The 12,945-nt window shown below is 31.2% G+C and overlaps 1 protein-coding gene across 1 annotated transcript; it reads right to left on the bottom strand.

Annotated features, from left to right (window-relative positions):
- Window positions 1–10,910: 10,910 nt before the first annotated feature.
- On the bottom strand, window positions 10,911–11,915 carry LOC145581046 (zinc finger BED domain-containing protein RICESLEEPER 2-like). The gene has a single exon (XM_081638117.1). The coding sequence runs from the start codon at window positions 11,913–11,915 to the stop codon at window positions 10,911–10,913; it is 1,005 nt and encodes a 334-aa protein (XP_081494243.1).
- Window positions 11,916–12,945: the final 1,030 nt, after the last annotated feature.

Genomic DNA, 12,945 nt, shown 5'->3' with positions numbered 1-12,945 from the left:
AAACCTAGTTAAATGTTTTAACCAAAATACATCATTAATGCTATTGCTAATATATACTAAAAATACATGAGTACCAACGATAATTAAAATTTGTGTTGTTCACCATTGAGAAAAATAAAAAGTTAATGAGCACCATTGAGAATTTCCCTTATTATTATTATTATTGTTGTTGTTGTTGTTGTTGTTGTTGTTGTTGTTGTTGTGATTATTATTATTAATTATTATTATTATTATTATTATTGTTATTATTATTATAATTACTATTTTTTTTATTATTGTTGTTGTTGTTACTACTACTACTACTACTAATTATAATAATAATAATAATAATAATAATAATAATAATAATAATTAATAATAATAATAATTAATATAGAATTATTATAATAATAATTAATATTTAATAATAATAATAAATAATTAATAATAATAATATTAAAAATTAATATTTAATAATAATAATAAATAATTAATATTTAATAATAATAATAATAAATAATTAATATTTAATAATAATATTATTAATAAAAATTAATAATTAATATTTAATAATAATAATAATAATGAATAATTAATATCTAATGATAATAATATTATTAAAAATTATTATTTAATAATAAATATTTAATAATATTAATAATAAATAATTAATATTTAATAATTATAATTTTATAATAATAATAATAAATAATATTTAATATTTATAACATTAATAATAATAATAATAATTAATACTTAATAATAATAATAGTAATATTAATAATGATAATAATAGTAATAATAATACTTATTATTAATAATATTAATTATAATAATATTAATAATAAAATAATTGATTTTTTATAATAAAAATTATTATTTACAGATAATAACTAATATTTAAAGATAATACTAATTATTAATTATTAATATTAATAATAAAATAATAATTAAATAATATTTAATAATTATAATTATAATTATGATTATTATAATAATATTTATTATTAATATTTAATAATAATATTTAATGATTATAATAATAATGTGATAATATTAATAATAGTAATAATAATAGTAGTAATAGTAGTAGTAGTAGTAGTAGTAGTAGTAGTAGTAGTAGTAGTAGTAGTAGTATTAGTAGTAGTAGTAGTAATAATAATAATAATAATAATAAATATTTATTATTATTATTAAATATTAACATAATAATTCAATATTGAGTATTATTTTTAAGCAGAGTAGAGCAAGGCAGGGCAGAGCAGAGTAGAGCAGGGCAGGGCAGGGCAGAGCAGAGCAGATTTCAGCAGAGCAGCTCTAAAGAACAGGGCCTTAGTGCGCCTCTACTAGGTTTTCCTTTTTTACAATTTCAACACCAAATAATATATGCAATGTGATTCCTAAAACTAAGTTAGTTGATTTTATTTACAAGAATTAATCACATAAAGGTTACATTGCAATGAATGTCGTTATTCTTATTCATTCAAATTCGTGAAAAGGACAAAAAATAAACAAGATTCGCCTTGACTTAGGTGATAAAACAACAATTAATTATTCAATTCCAGTCTTTAATTAACAACAAAATACTATGTGAAATTAATTAATTAATTTTTTTTTTAAAGTGATCAAACAACACAAATTAATCAATTAAAGTTATTGAAACAATAAAAGAGAGGTGATTTATCTAAGTGCTCAAGAAACTAACCGCTCTTCTTTGTATGCTTAGATCTCCGTTTTATGCGTTTATGGACTTTTCTCCTTCTTCGTATCTCCAAGGACTTTAATGGAATGTATTAGGGTTGAAGAGTTGTTGGGAAGAGAGGGAAAAAGTAGTATGATAGTTAGAGGATTTGAGAGATTGGGGTTATCAGAATTCTAAGGCTGAATTTCTTGTTTTTCTATTGTGATCAGGGTTAAACGAAGACCCATATTTATGGGCGTAAGAATCTAGGTTTAGGATTTTATAGCAACGGGTTCAAGTTGCGCACACAACTCTCGGAGTCGCGCTGAGTGCCGCGCGCATGTCAAACACTTGCGCGCGCGGTGCGATTTGCCTTATGCGAAAACACGTTTTTTAGAACTTTCATAACTTTTGATTGCAAAGTCGGATTAAGGCATATAAGATATAATTGGAAAGATCTTAATGTCTAGTTTCCAATGCCGTTGGAATTAGGTTAAAATCTGTTATGGACCAAAAGATATGGCCGTTTGAGTTTTAGGGTGTTGGTTTTAGGGCCCTATTTAGTGTTTTGATGATAACTTCTTTGTTTTAACTTGGAATTAGGCTTATAGTAAACCGTTGGAAAGATCTTTGAAAGGGTTATCCATCTAAAAAATCTTGGAACGGATATTTGGTGGTTAAATGTTCTGTTTGGCTCGGTTTTCAACAATGTAAGAGCCATTGGATCCAATCATTGCATATGACAAATTTGGGTTCGTTATTAATTAAGTTTAAACATGTATGTGCATGTTTTAGGCCTAATTAGTAATCAAACAAGGCTCTAAGATGAATTTTTCTTAAATACGAGTTTTAACCTACTTCATAATGCATATCGGAGTCCATTAATGCTTTAACGTTGATCTAGCATGAAGAACGGGTTTTTGTAACATCATCGCACTTCCTGTCAGGACAGGAGGCTAAAATTAGGTGTCTAAAGTTAGCCCCCACTTTGATCGTGTCTAGAATAGATGATGATCAAAGTAGTCAAGGAAATAAATCCAAGACTCATTCTGCAAAGTTCCTTAAAGATAAGGAATCTTTCAGTAGTGTTGAGAATGTTGAAACTATCCTCGATTCGCTAAATGTTCAAGATAAGTAGTTGCTAAGGCCAGAAAAGGTATTTTCTGGATTTAGTGCGCTAAAGAATCTAGATTGACCCTTTGCTAATATATAACACTTTTATAAGTAAAGGCTAACCTAGGTTATGTCATGTTATGAGAAGATACCGGGTTTTAAAAGTGTAAAGAGGATGATACCCTCTCAACATGTCATCGGCGGTCTAAAGTCCCTGTATTTGTCATTGAAACTTTAGTCCATGATTTTAACAAAGTAAAAGATGATAAAAGGGGCATGTTTTGGCATTCGTAGCCTAGCACTTGAATAAGCGGTTGACATACGCTGCCAAACAAATACTCGATGTCCAAAAGATAGAAATACATGTCTTAGGACCAGAGGAACATATCCAAATCCAGTGAGAGAGAAGAAAATCGGCGATTCTCTCAGCGGTTTTGTCCACAAGATGAAAACACGCGTCTTAGGACTGGGGGCACGTGTCTAAATAGGTGTGGCTTTCTTTGTGACGCTCTTTATACAGGGGGTGGACGGACACATTAACTGTCTGGTAAAGCTAAAATACTTACTAGCTAACTGTATTTTCTTCTAATCGGGAGGCGTCGTTGTTCCCGATGGTTCGGCGCGCCTATCGACTTGTTAAGCTAACGCTTATAGTTTGTAAAAGAAGTTCTACCATTTTCGTTACTGGAGGTAGATCACGTTGCTAAATGTAATTTTACGCAGCACATACGCCATACAATTTTACACTATAGGATACGCCATACAATTTTACGCTGTACAATAACGCCGTATTTTTTGTTCCACACACCAAAAAAAACAAAAACGTGACATTTCTAAAGGTCAGTACAGGAAAATGCCAAAGCTTTCTATGGGAGCTTTTGCGTAAAGCACCACTACGGAATATTTTAAGATGCTTCACGAAAAACATTCAAAATGTATTCTTAAGGCAGGCACAAAGCATAGTGTGCATGCAAGATGATGCAAAAAACTATCAAAGAAGAAAATAAACTACAAAATGCAAATCGATTAAAAGAATTTTAATGATTCGCACGATATTACGTATAACAACGCACAAAACCGTTAGAAAAAATTCAAAACGGATCAAAATCCGGGTAACGGCCTTTTAAATGACCAGTTTCGAGTGCAACTCAGTGGGTCACGCTGCCAGGCGCGCACAAGAAACTGGGTTTCGCTGGGATGCCACACGCAACTTGATGAGTTGCGCGCGACATTTGGATCAGTAAAAATAGGTGGAGAAGCGCGAGGCAGCTCACTCTCTTCTTCTCCTCTTTCGTCATTTTCGATCTTTTTCCATATTTTTTTTTTGTTATTTGAAGTTAAGGAAAGTAAATCTTGCTCCTTTTATTGTACCAAACTTTGAACTTGGTCAATAAAATGGAGAAAGCCGAATGAAGAACCCTAACTTTTAGAAGTTGGGGGCTTTCCATTTGACTTGTTTTCATGAATTTGTTTGTTCTATGTTGTCGTGACATGTTTAAGGATATTGCAACAAATTTCATGTAAATGGTAAAGTATTGATCCTGTATGAGCATATACAAGCATATACGTGTTTTTGTTCATTAAATTTCGAATTTGTGCTTAAACTTTATTTCTTTTTTGCTCACATGGACTGTACTTGTAAATTTTAATGTAAATTGAAGTATTAGAATGACAATTATGTACTAAAATTATGATCGAAATTTTGAACTTTGATAATGGCATGAAATTGTTCTTGCGTCTCATGTTTATTTTTGTCATGCTTAAGTTGCAAAATTGGTTTTATCAATGATAACAATGACCAATAGTTATTATTATTCACTTATAAAACTATGATTTCAAGATATGCACAAAACTAGTTAGTTTAGGAAATTCTTGAAGACATCATCAAACTGGTGTAGATTGGCTATATTTCAGGCTTTTGAGCCCCCATTTTATATTTTCGAGTGTCGTAGCACCCAATATTGGGTAGCTTCGATAGCTTGTTTGTTTTTAAGAATTAGACCCTTTCATGTTGCTCGAAATGGGTCTAGAAATCCCGGGTTTCGTCTTATTATTATAACAACTAGGATCTTTGAAATGATTAAACGAGTGTGTTTAAATCGTTTTCGATCATTCATAGCTTTAAAAAATGAAATTTTCTATGTCTAGTAATATAGATCGTTCTTTAGAACAAGTAAGAGGGAAAATGAAGTGTTGTTCAACTTTTTCCTCTATTCTCGCTACTTTCGAATTCTTTTCTTTGAGATATTGATTGAAGATCGAGAAAGTAATGTGCAACAATAGAGAATCTAAAAATGAAGACCCCTTAATTTTTAACTTAGGAGTTTTTTATTTACATTTTAACTCATGAAATTGTTTTGTCTTATGTTAATGAAGTGTCTTGATACAATTTTCATGATGAACGATTGAGTATTAAACTTTCGTATGCGAAAGTATGTTATATGCATTTGAATTCTATTTTGATACTCATGATTTTGTTTCTTTTGCTCTATACTAGTCGTACTCTCTAATCTTTAGAGTAAATTGAAGTATTGAAATAACAATTATGCACTAAGATTAGAACTTGAAAATGGCTTGAATATGTAGCTTGTTCTATGGCCAAGTTCAATTGAAAACTTAGTTTTCAAAGGAACAAAATGATTCTTAAATCATTTGTGATGCATTTAAAAATTGTAAGGCTTGAGATATATGTAAACCACTTATAGTTTAGGTGATTCTCGACAATAGTTCAAATGGTATGAATATCTCATTTTGTTTTTCATGGATATTGGAGCCCCCATGTGTCAGGTTTTGCGCATTCTTGCTATTTCTCAAGTATTGGAGGCCTAAAATTGGGTTAATTCCAAAGACTTGCTATTATGTAGGCTATACATATAATCACGATGTTGGAAATAGGCCTATGTATATATCCCATGTTTTGTGTTTAAAGACATGGCTTATGCATTTTTAGCTAAAATCATGTTCAAAAAGCAAGTTAGTTCTTTACTTTTTTATAAACCAAAAGCAATTGTAGTTAAGGTTTAGTAAACTTTACCTAATGTCAAAACATTGTAGTGATCATTGAGGTAAGATTATTCTCAAAGTTGGTTTAGAATATCGATATTTTCTTCGTTCTTATCAATATTTGATTTTGGTCTTGTAGGCTGTTCGTTTACCATCCCTAAGCCAATATTCATAGGATGACTAGGAGATAACAAGTTTGAGTTAGGAAGAAGTCGAATCTTAGTTCATTACTTTAGATAATATTTATGTGTATACATGTAATGTCCAAAAGGTTATGGAAAATCTGAAAATTTATTTATTTTGAGAAAATGAAACAAAATTCAAAAAGGGAATTTTAAAGAATATTTTTTTAGAGAGTAGGAAACATGTTATTTAATTCGAATTAGAATTCAAAATTTCGAGAGGGTCCAATAAATTTAATGAAAGTTTGTTTTGTAAATAAAGTGAAGCTACTATTTCTAGTACGCAAAATACATAATCATGTTGTTTTCGAAGCTGGACCCAAAATGGAAAGAAAAGCCTAGCTTGTAATTGAGTGTGACCTTTTTTTGTCCAAAATTGATGAAAGTAAGTTGTAATCTGCAACGTATTTCAACAAAGATATGAAAATGCGAGTAAACTTTTGTATATTTTATCTTGTTAACTCTCCTTTTTAGTGTTTGTCATCATTTTCATATTTTATTCATTGAAAGTGAAGTTCTTCCAATTAAACAGGCACCATTATTGTTTGAAAATGAATATATATATCAAACTTGGGTTTGATGGAGTGTTAAAATAAAACCATTCGAATCACTTTCTAAAATATGTTCTCATTTCAAAACGAAAGTTAGATGAGACCTATATTTTTGTAGCCCCCAAGTGTAGACTTAGGTGGCTTTCAGAATTCATGTATACATATGTTAGAAGATGTTTCTCATGTTTATTTGAAGCCCCAAGATTTGTATTTTCAATTTGTGGAATATTGCATATTTATCATGAACTGTTTGATCAAGTTGGAAGTAATGTTCTTACCTTTGTCATTTAAAGTTATTAAGATGATTCGTAATAAGCTTTGCATGACATTGTTTATGTAATATAATTAGCATGTTCAAATCTGTAACTAGAGAGAAGTGGGGATGTCCTGGATTTTTTAGCCCCCGGTTTAAGGCAAAGAGCGAAAAAATTATACCATTTTTCGAGTATTTTATTTGCCAATTAAATGGGAGGGATCATCCCGACTTACCCCCAATAAAAAAATGAACAAAAACGACGGATTTGCATAAAAAGGAAGGGAATCCAACTTTCCCATAGAAGAATAAAGAAAGAGAAATAGACATGTTTTCAAAAAGCAAGGATTATTGACTTAATAGTTGAATCATCGTGATGACTTGGCAGTGAGGTATACGTGTGATAGCGATAACGATCATTTTTTCATGTAGCGATCATATTCAATAAATGTCCCTCGCTTAGAGAATGAAGATGTCCCATGCAGCGGCCAAATTAATTGCCCTTGATGAATTGGCTAATGCTTAAGAGTTGTAAAAGACATCTAAGGTTGACGTCGAAGCTATCGATATATCAAATCAATTTACTGTATTAACTTGTTTTCTTCTAGACAATGTATATAGAACTTGAATCACCTCGGTAATTTAACTTGAAAGTGATAGTCATCTTATTTTTCTTGGCAAAAGATATGGAAAACATCGAATTTAGTTTGATTCGATGCCTTGCTAAAATGATGTAATCAAGCCAAAGGCTATCAAATCATCCAAATTATTTGATTTTTGTATATGATTACTCAACACTTCATGCATTTTATGTATGGGCATAACTACTCAATAGTAGGTCCATATGTACGAAGGCCTAAGGTTGGCCATATTTTCGTGGAATGATGATTTTTGTGGTAAATGGTTATGGTATACCTCTAATAGGGCCTTTCCAAGGTTGTAATGTGGCTATGCTAAAGGTTTAAAAAAATGGACAGGCTCAAGTATGCTCCTTTAATCTCTTACTTTTGGTGCTTCTTAAATTAAAACATTTCTACTTTTTATGATAACTCTACATTCGGTACTATTTTCCTTGTCCTCTCTCTATGTTTTTTTTTTCTTTCTTTCTCTTTTCTAATAAGTTTGGTTTGGGTTTACAGCGATTTTGTTTTTTTTCATTGGATCTTTCTTTTTTGGGTTTAGACTAACTTTGTGTCCCCCTCTTTATGTTTCGTTCCCCCAATTTTTTAGTTCTATCTCTTTGCACCATTCCCATCCCAAGGTTTGGAATAATGTAGGTTGAATAAGTAAGGCTCAATTGATGAGGTTCAAAAGGGCTGCCAAAAAGATGGATTTGTTCTAAGGTTAAAAACATGGGATAATCTTTATGGAGTTTCAAGTTTCCTCCCGTGTCGGTGTAATCATCATATATCTTCTTAGTGGGCCAAAAGATGAGCCTCTTTTCATTCGATAAATCTTGTTAGCCAAAGCTCATCAAGATTCTTGAAGTGTTGAGTATGTATGCCTTTTTTTTGTTATTGACTGTTTCTATGTGTATTTCACTTAATTCGAGCTAGTAACCACAAAGTGATTGAAAAGAGAACAAGATAGACTTACTTGAAAATATAATTTTTTATTCATATTAATAAGAGTATATAATAAGTAGATTCGATAGCGTAAATCTCTTAGTCTATCATAAAGAAACCAAAAAACAAAACGAAAGAAATAAAACAAGACCTAGGGTGCTACATCTTGAATTGTTGACAACTTCTTGAGATTGCGTCTTTGAGCTTTGTCCGTTTCCAACGTAGGTGAAATCCTCTCTAAAAATATAGTTCATCTATATGATTCATGGTTTCATTTATCAAGTCCCTTTCAATTAATGTTCCTACAGTATAGACTTTACGAAATGTGTCTAAACCATGGAACTTGTATGGTGGAGACATATTGTCTATGAACTTTGGGACAAGTTCATGATCCGAAGGTCTTTGTGAAAGAAGAGCAACCTTTGATAGCCACCTAGAAAAGAATTCAATAAAGTCTTCTTCTTCCCCTTGCTTGATTAATTCAAGATTGCGCAAGGTAGTTATGAGCTCAATGTTACAATATCACTCAAAGTGGAAGTTTGTTTTGCATCGAGGTTATAAAACCATGATCTAGCAGTTCACTAGTGGAAAAAAGTTCATTAGTAACGCCTCAATTGTAACAGGCATAGTTAAATCCGTTACAAAAAGATGATTCATAACGGGCAATATATAGGTCCGATTAGGGCTGTGTATCGGTCTAGGACCAGACCGACCCGAACCGGACCGATCTAGACCGAAACCCGAACTTTAGAAAAACTAAGACCGAAGACCGGACCTATTACATTCGGTCCGGTCTAAACCCCGGACCGGACCGATTTTCTGATGATGATAAAGAGTTTATATCCTGCACCTTGTTTTTCAGGGATTTAGCTCTTTCACTCTTTGTACATTGTAAAATATATATATATTTATACTATTGTATTGACTTTTTAATGTAATTTTGATTACATAATTTTTATCCTAATTTTTAAAATTAATCTATGTTAATTAATATACATTTTATATGCTACTTATATGCATGTAGCATGTTCATGCTACTGACGTCCGTGGCCTCTTTTGCTACATGATAAGCAAAATTATGTAAAAGAAAAGAAACAATAATAAGAAGAAAAAAAAATCTAATCAAGTCACTTAGTCACATACTCACATAGTACAAATTTATAACTCAAAACCACATGTCCAAAAGTAGTATGATTAAATTTACAACTCTTATTAAAAGCAAAAGTCATCAATGGCAATGATATTGCCCAATTGCTCTGATTCTAAAGGTCTTGATACTCTTGAAGTCTTGATGAAAAGTGAAAACCATCAATCTACAAAAGAAATAAAATACATATATTAAATAAAAATGGCAACATTACAATAATTAAAAAAAAATGAAGAGTATTTATATTGGGTTATTAGTATTACCTTTTCCATTCATCAAATAAAAACAACTTCGGATACACCATCATTTAAAGAAGAGTTCTCCAAATCTATATATAAATATATACAAAAAAAACAAAAAAAAAACTCAATCCGATTGTTAAAGAAGAGAATGAAAAATAAATGTGTAAGAAAAATACCTTTCTCAAGTTCCTCCATTTCTTCCAATTTTTCCTCTTCAACACCTTTTTCTTTATCTTTCCTAGGACGGAGCCAATCTTGTGAAGATATAAGAGCTTGCACCATCTTTTTAAATGACATACAATTATTTAAAAAAAAACAATAAAATTATTGATTAACATAAAAAAAAAAAGATAACAAAGAAAAATAAAAGTGAAGACATTACCTTAGGAGTCAAGGAGCTTTTAAATGGATCAAGATGACGACCCCCGGTACTAAATGCCGACTCGGATGCAACGGTGGATATTGGCATTGCTAGTACATCACGAGCTAAGTATGCCAATATAGGATATCTATGAGCATTCATCTTCACCAAGTTAGTATGTCCATCTCCAACTCATGTTCACCTGTTTGATCATTCAAGTATCTATCAAATTCCGAACTTGAATATCTTCCATTTGTTGCTAAACTCCTCACTTGATTTTCAATATCTTTCTTTAAGTCGCAAATAGTGGAATGTGAAAGAGTACAAAATAAGTCATCATTATGCGGTGTAAAAGGAGTATACATCTTCCTATAGTCCTCAAACAATGAAGTCGCTCTACGATACACAATTTTACTTAACTCTTCATTTTTAGGTGATGCATACATACGAGCAAAAGCAAGTTTCAAGCCTACAAATTTCATCTTGGGATCAAGTATGGTACCCATGTAGATCAATACATTCATTTTTTCAATATCTCCCCAATATTTGTCATACTTTTGTTGCATTGATATAGCCATAAGTCTAAAATCTCCATCATCACTATTCGTCCACCTTTTCAATTGATCAAGAGCACGAGCAATGTGAAAGAAAGTGTTGTTACTTGTTACATACAATGAACCAGAAACGGTATCAGTCAAAACCTTAAACTCTCTTAGGAAAACTACTAACCCTTCAACCACCTTCCAATCACTCTCAAGGGGGGCTCCAGAATTTCTCATTTCATCTTCTCCTGTACTACCATGTCCACTACTCTGGTTATCATCATATCCATCTTAGGTTTCAAGAATAGTATCTTGATCTAATTGAGGATTAGTTGGAATATCCATTCTCCAAAAAATATCTCGAAACTTCAATGCTTTTTCTAGCATATCAAAAGTGGAGTTCCACCTAGTTGGAATATCTAGAGACAATGACGAATGGTTTGGAGCATACCTTGCAGCTATGTCTTTAAAAAGTTTCAATCTAGATGGAGAACTCTTTACAAACCTCACAGCATATCTAACCTTATTGATGGACTTTTTATTCTTTTTCAACCCATCCCACACAATAAGGTTGATAATGTGTGCAACACACCTCATATGCATATAATCACCATTACCAATACAAGACAATTTACTTTGCATCATTTTTCTTAATTCAGAACATGCAACATCATTAGAACTTGCATTATCAACCGTAACAGTGAATAACTTTTCATCCAAACCCCAAGAAGTCAAACATTCTTCCACCCCTTTAGCAATGGCTTTACCCTTGTGGTTATAAATAGGACAAAAGTTCAAAATCTTTTTATGCAACTTCCACTCAGTGTCAATGAAATGAGCAGTAAGACACATGTAATTGATTCTTTGAATACTTGTCCATGTATCAGTAGTGACAGAAACTCGTTGACATTTCATTCTTAGTAATTCTTTTAATTGTGTCCTTTCTTTTGTATAGAGCTGTAAACAATCACGTGCAATAGTAGTACGTGATGGTATATGGAACCTAGGACAAACTACTGACATAAAATGCCTAAAACCAGGTTTCTCTACATGACGAAAGGGTAATTCATCCACAATAATCATGTAAGAAAGAGCATCTCTAGCATCATCAACATTTAAAACCCAAGCTTTCATTTTATCTTGTCCAACATCAACATCATGGTCAAAAGCTATCTCAGTTTGTTTCCCTTTAGATTTGTTTTTAGGATTAGCCGGACAACTAAGCCAATGATTCCTCACATTTTTTGAACCATTGAATTTAGAATCACAAGCAAAGGTTTTATTCTCACAATACATACACTCAGCTCTATGCTTACCATTTTCCTTGTACTCCCAAAAATGCTCCCAATAATCTGCTCTCCTTCCTTGTGCCTTTGACACATAATTTCTTCCCTCCGTCTTTTTCCTAGGTGGTAGTATTGTTGTGACTATTTGCTCCTCCGTATCAGAATTATGACGAACATCATCCTCGTTGAAAGTTGCATCTACATTATCTTGTGAATCTTCTTATTTGTTGATCTAGAGCTTGACATCTACAAACAAAATGTAATACACCTAGTAAGCTAGCAACATACATATAATATAGTAGGTTTTTTTTTTTTTTTTTAATGTTATTATAATATTTATAATCTACCTTTAAATATTTGTGAATACAGAATACATGAAATCTAGGATGTCAAACTTATAAAGTTATAATGTATGGTATGTTATTAAAGATGAAAGATTAGTATATACATATTTGATATTAATATATAGTAGTTTTGTTACTTTTTATGCCACGTTTTTCCCTATTAGATTTAGTTAGACAATTGGCAATATAAGTATATGACTATGAACAATCCAATATTTAATTTTTGAAAACTAGAAATATCTAACATAGTAATAAGTATCAATACTATCTAATGCTCAATTATAGGGTTTGTAACCTTTGTAGGGAGGCAACTGCCACTTAAGTGCATATTCCATGCAAAATAAATACGAATACATAGTTGCAAACTCGCAAATTACACCAATATAAAATTTTCACTCCTTGACAGTTGAAAATATACAATCATATTCATATCATTCATATGAAAAATAAATTAAATATGAAAAAGGATTTGAAATATAAAGTACAAATAATTGAATAAATTGATAAAATTATTAATAATTTACCTTTGCCGGCAGCAAAAGTCTCCCCTAAATTGATGAATGATGATAATTGATAATGTATGTAAACTAAGAAAAGCACTGATTGCGTGTGAATTTGTGAAATTTGCTAGAGAAGAAGGGATTGTTGGAGAATCTACGTAGGTCAAACTCGAAGGCAAAAGGGCGGTTATGTGAC

The sequence above is a fragment of the Chenopodium album genome, chromosome 15 (genome assembly GCF_948465745.1).
Source record: "Chenopodium album chromosome 15, dcCheAlbu1.1, whole genome shotgun sequence".
Taxonomy (NCBI): Eukaryota; Viridiplantae; Streptophyta; class Magnoliopsida; order Caryophyllales; family Amaranthaceae; genus Chenopodium; species Chenopodium album.
Note: the sequence above shows the minus strand (reverse complement) of the source record. Positions and strands in the feature narration are given on the sequence as shown.

Coding starts and splice junctions, on each gene's coding strand:
- LOC145581046 (XM_081638117.1), bottom strand. CDS start 11,915: ATGTATTGTGAGAATAAAACCTTTGCTTGTGATTCTAAATTCAATGGT.